This window comes from Macrobrachium rosenbergii, chromosome 28 (genome assembly GCF_040412425.1).
Source record: "Macrobrachium rosenbergii isolate ZJJX-2024 chromosome 28, ASM4041242v1, whole genome shotgun sequence".
Taxonomy (NCBI): domain Eukaryota; kingdom Metazoa; phylum Arthropoda; class Malacostraca; order Decapoda; family Palaemonidae; genus Macrobrachium; species Macrobrachium rosenbergii.
In genome coordinates, this window is record NC_089768.1 from 32,185,242 (window position 1) to 32,206,005 (window position 20,764).

Below are 20,764 nucleotides of genomic sequence, written 5' to 3' on the forward strand. Positions count from 1 at the left end.
TATTTTTCAAGTGCCAACCCTTGGTAAGAATTGATGCAACATTGGGCTACCTCCATTCGTGACTTCTTTTCTTTGTCCCAATGATAATAATTATGATTCAGACCACGGCAGAAAGAAATCCTGCTCTGCAACCTTCCACAATTTCTTCTGCAAGAGTGTTTTCTATTAAATTTTAGTACAAACGCCTCATGAAATTGCGAATGTCAACTTCCTTTCAGTGTTTCTGCATCCAGTCTCTAGTGGTTCATGGTCACTCCATTCATTACCATTAGTCTCTTATTTCTGTGAAACAGCAGAATGACTTTCCTGTCAGCAAAACTGATGTTGATGTTTGCAAGTTTTTGCAAACATTTTTGGTTATATTTTCATATCTTCCATTTCAATTTTCACAAAAGAAATCTTGCAAAAGGCTCGTCAAGTCCTTGTTACCAGCTAGTTCGGCAAAAATATAATCGATTTACACACATTATCATCCAATAAATAACATCAGCCCATTAACTATCCCCCCTCACAATTGTATCCAGTAAACTAACACACATGCAGAACACCCCGGACTCAGAAAGGTATTTTGTTGACCTTTTCTCATCAACATCCTTCGGTCTCTTCCTACCTATCAGGATCAGTGTCTTTTTTTTCCAGTTTTCACTCCTAAATTAATTGCTCCTCCTTAGAAACCCTCAATCTAGAAATGCATCTCAGTGTGCTATAGCTAATACTCTGCTCGATTTCCTCCTTCCCTTTATTTAATGTCAAAACCATCTGGATTTTTGAGACCTTGGTCTTTTATCAGTTCAGTAAACACCACAATTTTCTCAAAGCTCACTCTCATATCTTGCCAACACACACTACCCATAAATGTTTAGCATTCCGTATTTACCCTTCAAACTTTTTTTTTTAGTAATATCTATACATATATGTTCTCTGCTGCAAAGCAGCAATGACATTTGTTCAGACCCCAGGGAATTTTTTAATTTCCTGGTTAAACTTCTTGGTAAAGTACTACAGTAGTAGTCTAGCAATCTCTTTCCACTGTATCCAAGATTATGTTACTCTTTCTACCTTCTCTATATACTTGATTCACAGTCCAATTCTTCCACCTGGTGCTTTTCTTCCCTCTTCTTCCCAGCTTGCTCTTATCAACTTTGGATATTGTAATCATGAACTTTTCTGGTGAGACTATGTTACATTTCATACATTGCACAGAGTCGTATGCCCACCCTCTCTACTGTACTTTCTCATTTGCTTCATAACTTTTTAATTTTAAAATGTCTTGCAGACAAGGTTGCATGAAAAATTTTACTTCTGGCTTACTCCAATGGTTGCAAATAACTGCTCTAATACCTGTACCACACTAATACTACAGCTCTATGGCAACACAGTGTTAGAAAAGAAATTAAACGAGGCAAAATCTACCCAACCGAAGACTGACATTTAGATGGTCAAGTCTGACAATAAAGCTACTCAAGAATGAACAGAAAAGCAGCAAGTTACATCTATGATTATGTGTTTATAAAGTAAAAGAATTGTTACTAGTGTGTCTATGTTGCAGCTGATAAAAGGCTTGGAATTACAGAGCCCATCATGAAATTCAACAAACTAAACTATAAAATTGGTTTCAGAATGCACTGGTAACATGGGTTAATAACACTTTGGTTTACACATAAAATTTTATTTTATACCAATAATTAATAATGACAGTGGGGTAAGCTGGAGCTCACTCCCCCATCAATCACCCACACAGGCATTCGCTTGCACACCAATCCTTACGCTACCAACCACACACGCACACACACACACACTGCAGTAGCAGCAATCACACAAAGAGCCAGTAGGCTAATGGAGCTACCCAAAACATAAGAACGAAGAATCAATTGGGAAAATGCACAAGACAAAAATTATCACGTACAATTTAATTACAGTCCTTAAGGAACAGGCAATATTGTTTTGCCCTCATGTATAACATGGGACATGATATGGCAGGTTCTAATGAAGAGTAAATAATTCAGTCTATAAATAGTGTCATGTCATTAAACATTGAAATATGTTCATACCTCACATATGGTCCCAGGCTTATGAGAAGCAAAAACTGGGCAGTTAAGTATAAAAAATAATTTGAGACCACTAACATTTCTCATCACAAAATTTACAAATTATCAAAAATTTTTGATAAAAGTGTGCACTTAACATTGTGGAAATAAATAACAAAACCTAATATGGGACAACAGTTGAGCAAGGAGAGAAGGGAGCTGCCAATAGACCCACGGCAGATCAAGACCTGTAAACTGTCTACTCTACACAAAAGCTAATCTGTTAATTCTTTGTGATTGCATCTATCTTTTATTGCATTGTCAATTCATAAATAGAAAGGAGGATATATTTAAAATACCAATTTAAACAACATCATCTGCAATATTAAGATATACTAATCCTCACCATCCAAGGGTTCATTTCATTTGTAACTTCGATACAAAATCAAATACATCTACAAATACTGCATAGTTCAGTTGTTTACATAAATAAAATTCATGTATTACTATAAAATGTAAAATTCTATTAAAAATTTTCCCTTAAAAGTTTAACAAAATTAAATTGCCACACATTCCACTTGGTAGACAAGTAAGCAGGTCAGAATTAACAAGTCGCACATAAATATTGCTCCACACACACCCTGGCTGGCGTAAGGCTGTCCCAACCTTAGATGATGAATGCATAAAAGTGCATTATTTGTCTTCACATACTCGTGCGTCCCCTCAGCCATATCATGACAGCTACAGGCAAAATAAATCTCTTCTAATATCTTTGGCTGCAAAGTACTGGTGCAAATGAAAATTCATATCACGTTGTTTCTTCCTCTTTTAAGGCATTAGACCAATATGATATCTGCAATTTCAACCGGGTAACCCATGCACCATTACTCAAGTGCAGTTGTAAAGTACTAAGGTAGGAAGAGATCACTTGAAGCCTATAAACCATTTTCATTTAGGGCTTGGGACGAGTGAAGCCAATACTAGCCATGGAAGGTTACTGTCATCTTCCACTTGCTTACCATTTTTAAAATACACTCCTTGTACAAATGTTTCCTTTGTAAAATACTTTTCTTTAAACTATCTAACCTTAAAGACTACATGGTTTTTATATTTTTATAGTTAGTCTCAAAATAAACAATAGAATTTACTGACAAATATTTTACATCACAACCCCTCCATTTGCATCAAGATAAAAAGAGGTGGCTGCATCGGGGGAGGAATACTTAACTTGTATAAACAGTTGGGAGGTGTAAAACTTGTGTCTCCTGTACACATAACCGTTCTGTACATGAGAGCAGCAGTGGGGAAGGGAGGGGGAGAGGTTCTAGGGAGGGCAGGGATGGTGGAAGGCCACGCATGCCACTGGCATGCTAATGCCTCGTCACTCAGCTCAGACTCGCACACCTGCCACAACATTATTTTTATTTACAATTTGGCTACAGGTGTAGGAGGCATCTTGTACACATGCTTGTACAATTATATTTACTGTACATAACTGATAGCCTCAGGGCAATAGCATATCAGGGCAAATGTAACTTAACCAACCTAGCTTGTACAATACCACTGCTTATTTACATTATTTGAAGTGATCAGCACCATTCTGTGCTGAAAAAGTGTTAATAATAAAAAGGCATACAGTATATATATATCTATATGTATATATATATCCAATTATGAAGTACATTTAAATCTGTAACTCGTTTTATCACAGACAATCCTGCTTGGATACTAGTCACTAACAATACACTGGTTTACTATGCCCACCCAACAATACCAGTGTTCCATTCACTAAGCATTATTTTCACAGTCCTTTACTCCATTACTTCATTTGCTCTGGTTGGTAACTCACACTCCAGATGATAACAAAATATGAGCACTGTAATAAAAAATAAAATAAAATAAAATAAAAAAAAAAAAGGACAACATTCCCAATGTTGTGCAACTTTCCACCCCAAAAAATTTTGTCCACTATCATAAGGCAGGACACTTTTGATTGAAATGTGGTGGACCTTTTTTTTTTTTAAACAACCCATGTACGTTTATCTTTGAGATAATGTACGCTGTGTGAGGTAAAACCTTCCTTTGAGCATTACACATTATGCTTTGCTATCAAAGCCTGCCAACAAGCTCATTTTGAGCCCATTCAAGCAACTTCTCGTTCAAAAAGTATCTACCAACTCATTCTTTTATTATTTTTTGTTTTTTTTTAACATTTTTTTTGTATTTTTTTTAAATCTTTACAAGTTTTTTATCCAAGTCACTCGGCAATACCATGGAATTTCATTCTAGTTGTCCACCCAGGCACTAACTTATTTGCTACATAATGTTGTCGCTTGAATATGTTTTGGCTATTTACAGTTTTTCACTTGTCTTTTTTTAAAAGAAAAAAAAAAATTATTCATATAAAACACTAAGAAAAATCAAATTTAAAAAATAAAAAGAGAGAGATTCTCTTGATTTTGGTCAAACAACTTTTGCATAATCAGTACTACTGTATAAAAATTCCTATCAAATGTACAACTTTCTTTTTTTACAGCCATTATGTTGCAGCAGAGCAAGTACATCAGAGAATTTTTACAGTACAGCAAGGGTGTGTGTTCACACAAGGGCTGCCATTACATTGTACAAGTGTGACAAAACTTGCATGTGCAGTGGTAGGCACGATCTTCTGTCTTGTTTTGCAGGATCCAATACCAGCCATGACAAGCCATTGTACCCCTCAAGGACGTATCTGGGATAAGAACAGAGAGAAATATATATCAATGTATATATTACCTACGGCAATTTTTCTACACTAATTCTGACAAAACTTGAATTATTTTGAAATTTTTTAAAATACTCACTTATCTTTTACATGTAAAAAAATTTTCATTAATCTTTCAAGAAAGTTCTGCAGTTTCAATTCCTGTATACACATTATATGCTTGGTATCATAAACATTCAACTAGATATAAATTCAGCTTTCCTTCCAGTCCCACAATTAGGTGTATACAAGCAACTGCAATCATCACACCATTGGAAATTTATCCCCCCTAAAACCCTTTAACGGGTGGAATTACCTTTTTCATTAACATGCTGCATGATCCATGTTAATGCAAATTATGCTAGCTTGAAATAATTGCCACTCCAATTTCATATATCTAACAGTATCAGTGCATGCTTTTGTGCATTCTGCCTGCACACACAGAAAGACTAATCTACTTTAAAATGTCTGTGTTAATGGAATTCAGATCAACTTTTCAAAACACCCCAATGTTGCCATGATTATTTAAAAATTTATGAATAATATTTAAAATCCTTACCTTAGAACATCAGTAGTAAATGACGAATCCAGTGGGTGGACTTTGTTGTGTGTATGAAGAATTTCTTCTGGCTGAGTGACTCCAGGAGAATGAAGATGCAGAGCTGACTTTAGAAATACCGGGCAAGACGATTCCAAATGGGGACAAGATGACCAAAACCACCTCGGAAGCCTTCCTGTTGATGCTGTGGACACATAATATCCCAGCGCAAGAGGCTGCTGTAACACAGAACCACCAGAATCTTCCTGGGGATCAACAAGAACTACACCATTACTGCGTGCTTGTCCAGAGAACTGAGAAGGACTTGTTCGACCTGTCCCACTATTTGTTGGGCTTCCAGGCTGAGAGAGAGAATCTCGTTGTCCATTACCATCTTCTAATTGATCATCTTGATTTGGTCCATCTATACCTAGTATATCATTAATATTAAGGCCCATACCAATACTGATCTCCCCAATACCCCCATCAATATCATCATCTAAACCTTCATCACCCAACAACAGATCTCCACAGTGAGGAAAGCCTTGTTCATCATCTTGTTCATCTTGGAATCTCTGTTGGGCACACTGTAAATGATAAAAATATGATCATTAGGATAATTATCTTCAATCTCATAGTGTATTGTGAATACATGGAGAATCTGTGAATGCAACTTAAAGTAGTAACTGACAGTTCTAACAAGCAACAATATAAAAATGAATTTATAAAAAAAGAAGAAATATACAAGTCTATATACAAACCTGAGCTGTAGCAGAAGTTGGGAAGACCAAAATATGAGTACAGGTTAGATCTTGAGGGGTAGATAGGGAACAATTTTGGCTATTCTGCCCAAACCTTTCATCTGGAGTGAACATATCTGGCATCATACGGAACGATGAATCTGGTTCCATGGATACCAAACAGGCTGACAGGATGCATGGAGCATCCTCAGGGAAAAGGTATGCACACTGCTTACACATTTCCTTCAAGTTTTTAGAAGCCTGAATTAACGACTTTTTGGACAACAATGACGACCAGCCTTTCAGCTCTCCATGACCCATTCTGCCCAGTCTACCCACAACTAACCGCCATGGGTGAACACCTATAGACATTACACTAAGTATCCAGTCCATTAATTTTTTCAGTGCATACCGACGAGCAGAAGCCTTCTTTCTTCTAGTTCTGTAAAAAATTAACAAATATCACTCATCAACTATTTAACTCATGAATCATGACTCTTCAATTTGCACAACCATTGACTTATCTTTTCCAAAAGTTTGTGTGATTTCCAAATCCTGACTTAAAAAAAAATATATCTTTGCAAAGAACACTGACAGGGGAATACGTGTTCCCCATGGTCAAATCATATTTTCCAATTAGCTATGTTTTTACATGTAAAGAACTCTCCTTATGCAGCAACATATACTAAAGCATTCTGGAAATCATAATAAACTACATTTTGTTAAAAGCCACTGAACAATGAGAAGAGAAAATTGAAAACCTAACTCTGACTCTTCAAGAATTCTATCTGTTCTTGTCACTTGATACTTGGTCCTGAGACATGAGACTTTCACATTACATATTCTCCAAAATATGTACAAAATAACCAACTAACATGGTACAGTTACATACAGAATAAGTTTATAATATCTAAGGGGAAATGCAGTAGTCACACAAAACTGAAAAACAGTAAGAAACAAAATTTCTAAAATACATGAAATCACTGAACATTTTATTACTTGAATAGGCAAAGTATTTCTAGAATGATGAAAATGCAATTACATACCAAAAATTAGAATGAAAAAATGTAACCAATACGAATAATGCTAGTGACAGTGCAAAGAAGGTGCTGTCATATTAACAGTAGCATATCATTTACTTAAACAAGGATGGTACAAGTAAGGAAAATATAACAGCAGGGACAACTACAAACTGTTACTTCTGGCCATCATAGGCCTTGGTCCAACTGTTTTAACTAAACTGTAGTGTATACGAGACACGAACTCATTGAGGCCTTAGGTACAACCTGGTCTCAAGGTCAGTATGTGTTTGTGACATTTTTGCAGTTCACCTTCACAACCTGTTTGTACCATACCTGTATCTTATGCTTTTGTATAATAAAAGGCACTTTCGTTTTAGTAATTTTGTTTTCTTTTGTTCTTCTGCAGTCAATTTATATATTTTGTAATAAAGTTGAAAGGAAACTTAAATAAGATTTCCAGATTAATAAAAGCATACTGATCCATGAGGGGAATATTGGGTCAATCCTAAAACATATAGAGTAAGTGTGAAAAGCAAAGGAAACCTAGTAGGCAACTTAGAAATTTCATCAATCCTAGATGAGGAAATTAAAAAGTTAAAACGGAGCAACTACTGAAGAGTAAAAATTATCTTGACAATGACAATAAAATAGTAAAAGGGGACTTGCTATCTCTTTTCTTCTTATTAATGACCAAATAACTAACTTACAAGAATCTGTGCACACTACACCACAGGAATAATAGAATTATTATACAAGCAAAAACTATTAACCTATGCCTATGAACAACTTCAACACAAGGGGACACCTTTGTAACATTTCACTTGTACCACTGTTTCAAAGAAAATATTGAAACAGCTTTCATCGAACACTGGAGGGGTAACAAAACTTGAAATTACAAAAGGACTAAGCATACCAATTCCAGCTGATTTAATGACATTAAAAAGCTAACAATGACAACTTTCTAATATGAATACTTACAATTATATACAGAACTATAAAGCAAAAACTTAATACTATATAACAATATAGCAATGATAATTAAATCATTTTTAGCTTTATAGCAATAATAATTCCATTTTTAGCTATACAGCAATAATAATTCAATCATTTTTAGCCAAGTTTAAAAATCACACGTCTGGACAGGATTTCCTGAGGTACCTGAAGAAAGCCACAGCAAATGTTTACAATAAGGAAACAGTATTCTAAGTACCTTCATCATGTATTTTACACTGTGCCCCGATACAAGTACTTGGCACTCTGGTGTTTCCTTTCAAATATTCATTGTAAATGTTGGACTAATTTTGACTGACCAGAATCATTACCCAATTGCCCCGTCCTTGCCAACTACAATATAGCTGTACAGGTGAAAGTAGTGCCACTTCAATAAAAAATTTAGTTCTCAATAGGACTTCCAAAGGCAAAAGACAGTGAACAATTTCATCTTTAAAAAACTTCAGCATTAACACTGATAATGCTCCTTCACCACACAAAGTGAGTGAAGAGAGCATCTCTCAAAGGATCAAAAAAGCAAGATCTTTTGTTAAGGAAAGTTGTATTTGGTGAGAATTAGATTGTATGTCCGTAGTAACATGGCTATATGAAATGAACATGCTTAGTCCAATCAAATATTATGATGCAAAAGGAAGGAATATTGAGGAAACAATTATCAACCAATATGGTTAAAGACATTAGAATTCTAAAAGAGGGCTTCTTTGACTTCACTATGAAATTACAAAAGACATTAGAATTCTAAAAGAGGGCTTCTTTAACTTCACTATGAAATTACAAAAGACATTAGAATTCTAAAAGGGGTTTCTTTGATTTCACTATGAAACTACAAAAGACATTACAATTCTAAAAGGGCTTCTTTGATTTAACTAAGAAACTACATGGTTTCATGCTTGATTTTGATATGCATATAGCATTGTGACATTAATGAGTGGCTGCACACTGTCATTCAATACTGTATGAAAATCTTTCCCCATGTGGCCCCTCTAGGTTCTCTAAAAAAAAAAAGTAAATAAAATTTAAAAAATTTCAAATCACTATTCCTATTATACAAATAGTGTTACATAAATAAAATTATATGGTACAAGGTCCTTGTTAAATAAAAAATAACCAGAAACTTGTGAAAATCACTGGTTTGCAATATATAATTTTCAAGATTTCAGTTGTCCTTAACCCTCCAACAAATGGAAAAAAAAATCTACAATTCGCCACTCCCTCAACTCCAGGCATACTGTGTGGATTTTTATTGAAGTTGGTTAAGCATATAAAAGAACATGTAAAAGTGAAGTATGTACAAGTGAAGTTTTTATTTTCAGCTAACAGCCGAAATGTCACAATAATTTGACGAAGTATGAGGTTAGAACAGCTTCCTGCATTCTTGCTTTCAAGAGGCTGGGGGTATCATTAGTGATTTTTGATGGTCCACTATGCATTTGCCATGACACAAGATTCATTACATGGTCACTACAAAGCTACAATATATTGGGATGAAATAGTCCACATATTAGGATTGTTTCAATGCTATACACAGCTATGGAAAATATTTTACAACACTATTTTCTACCATAATATACAAAATGAAAAATCTTCTACTTACCAGCACCCTTCTCAGTTAAACTCAACATAATGAAATTTCCTTACCTATTGGGAATTTCAATACTGATGGTAACAGTTTCCAAGATTTCCCCTAATTCATCAGTAGCAGCAGCTAACAACCATCTCTGATCTTCAGACAAGCAGTAAGTACAATTAAGAATTGTTGACTTTTCTCGAGGCTCACCCAATGCTTCCTGTGCCTCTTTACAAGTACCACGGCTCTCTTTGATAGGAGCCAAGATGTAAGCAGGAGAGAAGATATGGTAAGGTGCTAAACGTTTCTCTTCCGATGCAGACTGTAAAAAATTGTAATGAAGATTTAGTTGGAGGTCTTACACATCACCTTTTCATTACATAATGAAGGCATTCAATCTTGATATTTGGCAGCTTTATTATGGCAAATTAATATAAGGATCAATTTAAGCACATTTGAATATACTTATCAACAGGTACTTTCCACTTACATCTTTGGGCTTCAAAAATTCATCATACACAGATGCTGGTCCAAAACCCGTTAAGGATTTAACAACAGGATTGTGTGTGAGCAATCTTCTACACTGCATGAATACAGAGAATGCCAAAGACTTCAACTGGTCAATATGCCGTGAACGGTCGTGAGAGTCACTAGCAAGTTCTAAAATACTTTCTAAAGATAAAATCTGGAAAACATAAATGAGAAAATTTATAATAAATACCACAAAAAAATTTAAAAAACTAATCAGTTTCTGTACATTTAAAAAAAAATGATACAACATTTCTATAATTAACAGTCAGCCATACACATGAAAAACAGAAAATGAAAGAATATTTGCACTTAACAAACATGTCCTTGTAATTCTCAAACCAATAATAGAAGATCTGTTCCACAGCTGTACTGTGTACAACCATGTCCAGCACTTCTCTTTATGAAATCTATGTACTTTCACAACTAAAATATAGATTACATATAGATCCGGAGTGATTTGTAATGTGAATCTATGATTTTAGATTTACCTGAATGGTAAAAAATGAATTATTTTGCACACATTCACAAAGTTTTCTAGTTACTTAGTGGTGCCTATCTGGTTTCCCCTAACCTTAAAAATGACATTTTTATTTAATAAAATAAAGCTTTATCCTTATCAAATAATTACATAGCTAACGTTTCTAGTATTGGCTGCTAAAAATTTGAAACTTGCGGTAGCGATTCTTGTGTTTTTGGTGTAGGTGTCTAGCCTCGCCCACTTTCAGGGAAGAAGAGGAACAACTGAGCAACATGTCCATGTAAGGGGAGGAGGGTGGGCTCCCATTCTGTAATTACTTAGTAAGTTTGTATAAAATTTGGAGGTGGGATACATGGACTTCTCTATCCCCAACCCATTGAATACAGTAATGAATTTAAAGCAGAAAATTTGCTAGCATTGAGACAATGCTTGTTGTTTCCTTACCTGGTGAGAGAGCTGCTGCAGGAAGATACTGCCTGGTTGATGCTCATCTCACTCAGTAGAGGGGAGGGGTATGGCCTTGGGTCACCTACTACATCAGTGGGAGACATACAGCTAAGAACACCACCAAGCGCTAGTAAGTAACAGAAAATTGTCCCTGCCCAGGGCGCAGTACTAACACAAGACAACCAGATAACAATGCTGTTACCTACACCAAAATATTAAAAACACCATTCCCAAACCATTAAAAAACTGGAGGGTATCCCAGTACGTAAGTACCCTCAGACTCCCTTGGAACTCAACATCAAAGTTTAAGGCGAAGAGAAAGAATGGAAGTAGGCTTCCTACTTTCCCTCCCCCATCACCGTGCCAGCCACTGATAAAGGACCCAAAGTACTGCATTCATTAAAAACTACTTCCAAATCCCTTAAATAGTGACATGCAAATACTGATCTACATCTCCAAAAAGTTGTTTGGAGAACATCTGAAAGACACATATTATGTTTAAAAACTAAGGACATAGCCAAGCACTGCCCTTATTTCATGTGCCTTAACCTTCAGAGAAGGTAAAAGCTCTTCTCCCACATGAGAGTTAGGCATCCTTAATGAGTTCTCTTAACCCTTAAGGGATGGGTTAATTATATATCATGCAACCCCAAGACTAGGCAAACTTTAAGGTTGGCCAATTTAAGAAAAAACATATCATTGGAAAGTGGAAAATATGCAAATGCACATGGTGTAAGAAAAAAATTCTAAAAAATTTTCCCTACCTTCCAAGGGAAGGGTCCCTGTGTGGGACCTCTTTCACAAAACACCCATAAATTTTACCAAATTATGCATGGTTTTTCTAATAATTTATTTTATTTTATCTTGTAAAATTATAATTACAGCTCACACAATATCATAACAGATATTAAATAAAATCAATAATAAGTTCTGAGCATATTTGTTGTAAAATATTTATGTAAATTTACTGAGATCAGGAAATGCAGTAACTTTTTTGGATTTATACATGTTTTTTCTAATATTTCTTTGCAAAATTACAATTATAACTAACATCACATCATAAAAGATAAGAACTAAAACCAATAGCAATCCCTGGGTATATTTATGAGAAGATAAATAAAAAGACGTCATGGGAAAGAAAGGAGCAAGACATTCCCCCTTCAAGGCAAAACAACACTAAATTCCATGAGCTGCACTGAGCTGAATTCTTTAATTGCCACAATTCATTTATGGGCCATTGAAGTATTGGAAACTCTTTCCTGCTCGATACAGCCAAATCATATGGCGTGTTATAAATATCAATACTCCTCAGAGGGGATCTGCCCACCACCCAAAACCTGTTTTAGATCTTCTATTGAGGGGATCCATCCATTATGGGTTAAGAAAAAAGATATCACATTTTTTGTAAGAGGACGTGAAGGATCCTTAACTGAAGTCCACAAATTACTTGAGGGGCCTCTTAACTTCTCTGTTCTCTTCAGGTAATACTTTAATGCCTTTACAGGACAAAGAACTCTTTCTTCCTCCTCAGGTCCTAGAATCTCATTCTTTGCAAGAAATCCTAACATATAAGAGTAAATCATGTCTCCTCCAGAGAAACTTATCCTTTTATCAATTGCATGTAGCTCAGTAGCCTCTTCTGATCTTGAGACCACTTCCCAGACACTTTCCTGTCCTCCAGGAGAGTGACTCAGCCCACATCCAAGGCATCTGCAAAGAAACTTAGGTCTGGGTTCTCTGGGGAAAGTGACTTTCCTTGTAATAACCTGTTTTTGGATCTCCACCAAAATAGGTGTTCCTTGATGCTCTGTGTCATTGGAAGCATGAAAGAGTCTCTATGTCTCTTTCTGTCCCAACTGGCTTTGAGGAAAATGCCTTGAACAAGTTTTTATGCAAGCGGTCTAGTTTGGCTGCGGAGAACATAATCTTGGAAGCAGAAAATGCTGATCTATGGGAAGAGTCAATGTGACAGGAGAAGTCTCCCTGGGAGGAGGCAGGAACCCCCGGAGAAGGAGCTTCTCTGGTAGCATAACACTGATACCTCCTATTCAGTATTCTTGTAGGAGGATAACTGCAGCACGCTTGCCCTTTCTCCCCTCTTGTCTGAGACCCAGATCTCAACCTCGCTTAGAGCCTTCTTAGCAGAAGTGGGGAGAACCATCTTTGGCAACTTAGCTGGCTCATTAGAGCGGCCACTCATCTGGAAAGTTGATTTGGGCACAGGAGGAGCAGCTGGAACAAAGGCCAGAAAACTGTGCAGAAGAAACTGCAACAGTGCACCATGAGCCAAATGAGTGGAATCATCATCTGGTTCCACATCTAATCCTTCTTCCGTCGATGAGACCGGAGACAACGACGACAACTTGGAAAATAAGAAAAACACTTTTTCTTGTTTTTCATACCTTGAAGATGACTGAACAAAATTCAATGAAACTTTCACAGCATGCAGTATAACTATGTCTTTGGTCTCACATAAGGAAAACTATTTTTGAAAGCAACTTTTTTATGTATGTTATGAAAAATGAAGTTTTATTTTCAACTGTAAATTTATAAACTTAGAGGTTGAATTTTTTATTTCCTTAAGCAAGTATTTTCAGTATTAGTTGTTTAACAAATGGTAAAAATGTAAGGCAAATCACTTCAGTCATAAGGTAGCAATGCTCACCTACTTTATAATGGGGCCTTATGGCAGCAGCACGCCCCTTAACCAAAATGAAACCGTACTCCTAGCACCTACTTCCTTTGCTATCCAATATACAGAAACAGTCAAAAACTGAAAGAGGGAACATCTAAACTCTGCAGTTCCAGTATCTGTAAAGGAGCAGTCTTATCCTTTCATTGCTAAGTAGTTTTTTTTTTTTTTTTTTTTTGTCACAGGAAAAGAAAGTTAAATGATCTCTGGGATAGCTAAGCCACCCAGATTAAGAACATTCACTGCACTAATCACTCAACTGACTCTACTCAGACTGGTATACTCTTTTGTTCAAAGAACTGGTTGGCCCTCCAGCCACAGATTTCCTATGGCTGTGGCTAGCAGCAAGTCAAACAGTCAAGTTGCTGAGTCCACTCAAATCTGCAATTAATAGTTAATCATTCAGATGCTAAGGATTAAGAGTATCAAAATTCAGTCCAACAATTCCAAAAGAATGGAATAGATCATCATCAATTCTCTGCCTCAAGTCTTTGGCTAGATGAACATGATATGAGCAAAAGTACATTCACTTACTGCAGATGCAGTAGAGGATCGTGTCTTGGGAGGCTTGAAGGCCCTAGGAAAAAATTAATCAGAATGGACAACAGTCTTGTGTCTAGGGACAAAGGAACACAAGATCTTGGCACAAATCTTGCAAGTTGAAGATGGAACATATCTAGAAGAAGCAGAGAGACATAAGTCTGGCAGATGACCTTCCTTATAAATGATAATCTTCTCATATAAGGAGGTTGGTAGAATCTCTACACAGTGTCAAGGAGGGGGGGGGGGTTGAGGAACAGCATACATGGAGGAGTTCAATTTACAATTCTCTTTGAGCAGCTGGACCCATGGTCACAATCACAGTAACTGAGTGCCTGATAAGCAGTCTCTAATCAGAGGGGTCAGAATGGTACCTACTATGACAATCACAGTCCTTGTTTGGCAATTACTTGAAAATACTTTTCCTATGCTGTGCATTCACAGCTTAGGGAATGCACCTTTGCTTGGCCCACCACTGCAGTAGGACCCTGAGTGAAGCCAATCTTTGGCAACTGGTGATGAGAAACATAACATCCTCCCACAAAAGGAGATCCCAGGCTCATCCACATAAGATATAAAAAAAGACAAAGCATCTGGTGGCTCAGCAACAGCATGCAAAATGATCATGTTGAGGGCATCACTGACAAAACAACAACAACAGGCGACAGCAGATACTTGATTAGCCTTCTTTCCTTTCCAGACCAGTGGAAAGTGAGATGGACAAGGGAGTGGGCATTTTATCCTTGCAAGATTTTCAAGCTAGAATGTTTCACAAAGCGTTAAGGCAATTTTAAAATCAATGGGTTTACATGAGCAATAACTACATTCAAGGGATATGTGAAGAATCAAGTTTTTTCATCTTGTATTATTCAGTCTTTCTGAACACTTGAAAGTAACAAGCTCAAGAAATGCTTTGTATTTTGTGTGAACACTTTCAAGTTCCTTTACAAATATTCAACCAAATGTTTCAGAGTTTACATAAGATGAGAAATGTCAGCATAATAAAAAAAAAAAAAAACTTACTTGAAGGTAGACATTCTGCTGCATACTCTCTGAGAGTCCTTCCAGCATGTGTTCATAGCAACGTAGTAACCCAAGGGTTACAAGCCGATGCATATCAGGATGCTCTTGGCCTACACTAAATGGATCCACCAAGTAAATGAGCAGAGCTGGTGGTGGAGAATCATCGTCTTCAACTTCATTAAGGCTTGCACCAGCACCCATAGGAGCACCACTTTGCTGTAATGCAAAAAGAATATGAAAACCATCTTTCTCCAGCAAGAAACACAATTTAAAGTAAATCTGACTTTTCCACTATAAAAAAAAATCAACAACTCTGCAAAGTTGTGTCAAATGAAGGGAAACTTCTTTTAGGTATACAATAAATCTTCAAATTGGTTTACATATGACCAACCCAATAACCACCACTTTTAATGCATTTCAAACATAGTGGCAACAATCAACTTCTCAGTTTTAGTCTACCCAGCGTATTTCAAACATAGTGGCTCACAATCAACTGCTGACACACCACAGTTTTTGTCTGCCCATGCAAGAAAAAACAGAGAGAAACTGGTCAACTCTAGAGAGAGAGAGAGAGAGTGAGTTTTTTACATGACATTTCTGCAGTCATGCAAGAAAAAACCAGAGAAATGAAAGAACAACTCTACTAATTAAAAGACAAACAAGGCCTAATAATTTACTTAATGCAAAAACCAAGCAGTCCAAAATTATCAACAGACACTTAAAGGAAGAAGAGTTACTTGGTGATAGTCAATATTTAAATTTCATTTATGATCACATATCTTCATTTATGATATCATTGCTCAAAGAAGTTAGTGCTAAACTCAGTTGTTTACAAGAGAAACAAAACCATGAAATACTAAAGAGGATTATAACAGGTCAAGGTCTTAGGAAGGAAAGGGTATCCATAACCAACGAATAACTAAGAAATGGAGATACAGTAGTCAACGCTGTACAGCAACTGGGGGGACCCCTTTTGACCAAGTACACTAGGGAGACTATAACTTCAGTAACAAACTGACTTATTTAAAAGATGAAATATTCTCAGGCATTAAAACTTTTCATATTAAGACATTACAGTGTTATCATAACATGCTAACAGCCTAAGAAGGGACTGCTGATACTATACTTTGAAAAAAATCTACTGAAACATGGAAGGCTTAAAGAGTTGCAGTCATTTATTTTGATAAGAACAGGCTTATAGTTAACAAATACTTACAGAATTACTGGGACCTGTTGACGAAGTTGTACAAGTCTCAGGTTCTGAACCATTGTGTGTTGGTGTTGTAGAAGGGTTTGTAGAGGTCATATTTTCTGACGATGGAGGTGGCATGGGGGAGGGAGCTTGTCTTTCAGTGCCTCTATTAGTTGCATGTGCTTCAAACAAACTCTTGTCCATACTTAAAGTTGCTAAATGAGGAGCTAACCAATGTCTACAAACCTGGGAGATGAAAATCGAGAAATTAACATCTTTTCAGGCTAGTATCCTCATTACGCCATGTCAAAACTTAACAGATGGAACTAGATATCCATTACAACTAGTAACCATGTTGCCTGCAAGGGAGGTCTCTTGTGAACCTGTCATCTTTTTAATTTTGTATGTTCACATATGGCACCTCCATGACCTAGACTTCTATAGTTGCCCGAAGCTACACAATCAGTGTTTGTCGACTATATTCTTTTTCTTTTCATGTGATTTTCTTCACACACACACACACACATCCCTACATTTAATTGCTAGCTATCAGTCAAAGCCTGTTTCTTTCCCATCATACCAAAACACACTCATGGATCCTACATTCCTCAAACATTATGCATCATCCAAATCCAAGGAGGTGGAAGTTCTACTGTGTGAGGGTTGGTTACATTTAGACAATCTTTTAATGGTTCAAATGGCTCTAAAAAGATATAATGGTGAATATTTTTTTACATGCCCTTCCAATCAAATAATTTTCAAATATTCAACTCATTTGCTAGTATTTTTTAGCACTCCGAACAGTCACAAGATCATGGGCAAGGTTAAGACTGGCCCACCATTTAAATTTAACGATTTGCTTGGAGGGTTGAAAGTTCTAGTATTTATTCCAAGCCCTTAATTATGATTTGAAGATGGATTTTATAAAAGGCTTACTGTATTTTGTTGCAATTTTCATATTTCTGACTTCCATACTCTATAACAGGTGCCTTACATAATATTCAGGGTCATGTCAAATGGGAAGCAGTTTTATTCCTGGCTTTTATATATGCAATATGAGCTTTGCAATTCAGATATTTATCAAACAGTGCATACAAATGAAAATTGTTAACAGATATGAGCAGCTACGAGAATGTGTTTGCTAAAAACCAAAATAATACCAGGACATACACGGGAGGAGGTGGCTGGTATCCTCTGCTTACTCTGGATACAGTCACTTGAACTACTTGTCAGAATATTTTTTAAAAACATTTTTTTATGTAAGGATGAGCACTCATAAAAATGCTTTAAACCAACTACCTGGTCTAGGCCAAGGTTTACATGCATTCATGGCTCACCAACTTCACAAACACACTTCTGTATCTCATATGTGATTTGTGAAGTGTTCTTCAATAAGTAAATATCTCTTAATTTCCTTTTTCTATTGCTGTTTACACTTCCCAGCACTTTTCTAAATTAGTTTTTATGTAGCAAGGTCTGTTCTCAAACATTACATAACACAAGTCTATCTAGACATTTCAGAGTTAGTGTGTGCATGGTTGCACATTTTCCAACATACATTCATAACTGACATACAATACGTATCGACTACAATAGGTTCCCTAACAAGACAATGCCTAAACAAATTTCTAATTTTTACACAGAAAACTATTACAACTCTTACTTGGGCATAAACTTTGAGCTTTGTGGACATGTGAGTATCTCCAAGGAGAGAGAACCAATCCTCCAGGGGCTCATTGGCAACCTTCGAAGCTGCTGTCTTGCTTATCCGCATAATACCATTTCTTAACACTCTCTGAATAGGAGCATGTCGGCCCAGTTTACACAACTGTGGGGAAATAAACAAAGCCTTATCAATATATTTAGACATGAAAGGATAGTCTCCATTAAACAATTTTTTTTGGTACATTTAAAATGCAACTTTAGGAAAAAGTGTAGCAAATTTTAGCAACTAAGTAAAGCAATGGAATATCATTAAAGCCTAAGAGAGCAGACACTTAAGACCCAACTACTTTGGGATGTACTATGAAACAATGAATGACTCAGTCTGGCTGGTTTAAACAGTATGTAAAAATATTTGCAGAACTAAAGGGGGGTGCTGACACCATAAGGCCCCATTATAAAGTAAGTGCCTGTTGCTACCTTATGACTGAAGGGATTTGCTTAAAAATTTTACCACTTATTATACATCTAAAATACTAGATAAACAAAAGTGGAGAAATAAAGAAATTTGACCTCTAAGTTCATAAATTTTGCAGTTGAAAAAGCATAATGTCATTTTTCATAAATATGCAAAAAAAATAAAAAATTTTTCCAGAAAAGAAACAAAATAATTTTGGGTCTTTCATGAATCCTGAGACAATCAGGACATCTTGAGTGAGTTATCCCTACATCACTACATCCTGTTTTCTCTACATCACTACAGCCTGTTTTCTCTGATGTGTCACATAGAGAGAGTGGGTTATTTCAGTGCATGACTAGCATTTTTGTACAAGTGTTTTCTGCCATTTTTTTTTTTTTTTTTTTTTACAAGTTGTCATTCACAGTGCCAAACAAGCGATGACCAAAACTGTCAATAAAAAAATAAGACATTTTTTTTAACAATACTGCTTCAGGATATGTTTATTTACACATAATAAAACAGTCCAAACCTGTTAAGAACTCGTATTCAATAATTTCTCGAAATTTGGCAGTTGGCACGGCCCTTAAGCTTTCCTATCCTTCAAACCTGTTTAATAAGACTTCATTCTGCTGAACTTTTTACATACTATACTCATTTTTCTACTAATTTCTCAATCAATCACTATGATGTACTTATCAAATTACTGCTACTTTACACAGCATTGTAACCTTTTGCAATATTAATAAAGTTATAAAAAGACACCTTATAAAGAGATAAATTTATGAAAAACTTATGAAATACTGTATTTTTCAAATTTACCCTAGCTAAAATTGAACTACAAAACCAGCATCTTGTGTAAACATGGTATAATTTCAAAATATGAATATATACTAATTAAAACTTATCAACACATTAATAATTTAAAACTTCCAAAGGTGGAAAAAATTATGCCACCTTTGATTTAATCACTATAGTTGGTTTTCAGTGGAAAAGGAACCTTGACTAAATATTTAAAAGAAAAAATTAAAATAATCTAGTTTAAAATTACAAATGGGTTAAATTTACAATGCACACAAAATAGTAACCACATTTGCCAACATATGACACAAACATGTTTATTTCATCTATTTTTTTTTGGGGGGGAGGGGGGTTGTTCTGTAAAGTATGAAAACAGTTCATTCACTATATCAGTAAAACTTGTACACTATTTTGACATGTTAGGGGTTTGCACCTCGCAAATTTTCCATTTTCAGAATAATACTAAATGTCTTTGCCTTACTCTCAACTGACTCTCTCACTCTCTCTTCCCCCCCTTACACTCTAATAATTCTAATACTGTATATAATTTCATACCTCAAAAATATCTTACCTTACAGCAACACGATTGTTATTTGGCAAGATTTAAAAGTCAAAACATACTGTCCATAACATATTAGGCTACTTGAACTTTCAGCGGATTGAAATCATCAAGCTATGGTTACAACAACTATGTCAACCAAGTGGTGTCATTTCTATAATTTTCTAAAGTGGTGATTCAGTTTGTGATTTGGCTGGTAATTTTGCAAGGGATTAATCAAGCGTATAAATGTGTTATCATACTTTTCATGTCAGGTTACTAGATTTTCTGGCTTGTTGGTTTAATCATGTCATAAATATCTTGATCTGAATACATTATGCAATGTTAGCATTAGTACTGAACTCACTCACTATCTCTGGGGCATATGTTGGCTTGATAATATTGTAGTTGCTAACAATTTCTGTGCCAATCAATGGTTTCTAATATGTTACGTACCAATCACTAAACAAAATTAATCTGAGAACCAGAGTTATAGGGAAGGTCTTTGGAGTTTACCTACACCGCATCTACAAAACAAGTTGCTCACAGCCTGCAAGCTAGCCCTAAAACTAGCCTTCACCATACGTGACACAAGTACTTTTAAGACAACTACCTTGGATGTCAAAAACATCTAAATTTCAGACACATAGCATACAACTATCTGACAAAATGAAAAGTTGAAATTCTAACCAATCTATATGATGATCAATGTAACATAAGAGTACAACAGAAAAAATAAATACTGGTGATAAGCA

General features: G+C 35.7%; 1 protein-coding gene across 2 annotated transcripts in view; it reads right to left on the reverse strand.

Moving 5' to 3' along the window:
• Positions 1-1,653: 1,653 nt before the first annotated feature.
• skd (mediator complex subunit skuld) overlaps positions 1,654-20,764 on the reverse strand; it is a 102,845-nt gene continuing 83,734 nt past the window's right edge. For both annotated transcript variants that reach the window (XM_067130544.1, XM_067130543.1), the window contains 8 exons: positions 18,215-18,379; positions 16,576-16,797; positions 15,360-15,575; positions 10,139-10,333; positions 9,720-9,970; positions 6,070-6,490; positions 5,330-5,895; positions 1,654-4,758 (listed from right to left, as the gene is read on the reverse strand). In XM_067130544.1, coding sequence (XP_066986645.1) covers positions 4,626-4,758; positions 5,330-5,895; positions 6,070-6,490; positions 9,720-9,970; positions 10,139-10,333; positions 15,360-15,575; positions 16,576-16,797; positions 18,215-18,379 — 2,169 coding nt within the window. In that variant the 3' untranslated portion in view covers positions 1,654-4,625. The remainder of the gene's footprint in view (positions 4,759-5,329; positions 5,896-6,069; positions 6,491-9,719; positions 9,971-10,138; positions 10,334-15,359; positions 15,576-16,575; positions 16,798-18,214; positions 18,380-20,764) is intronic.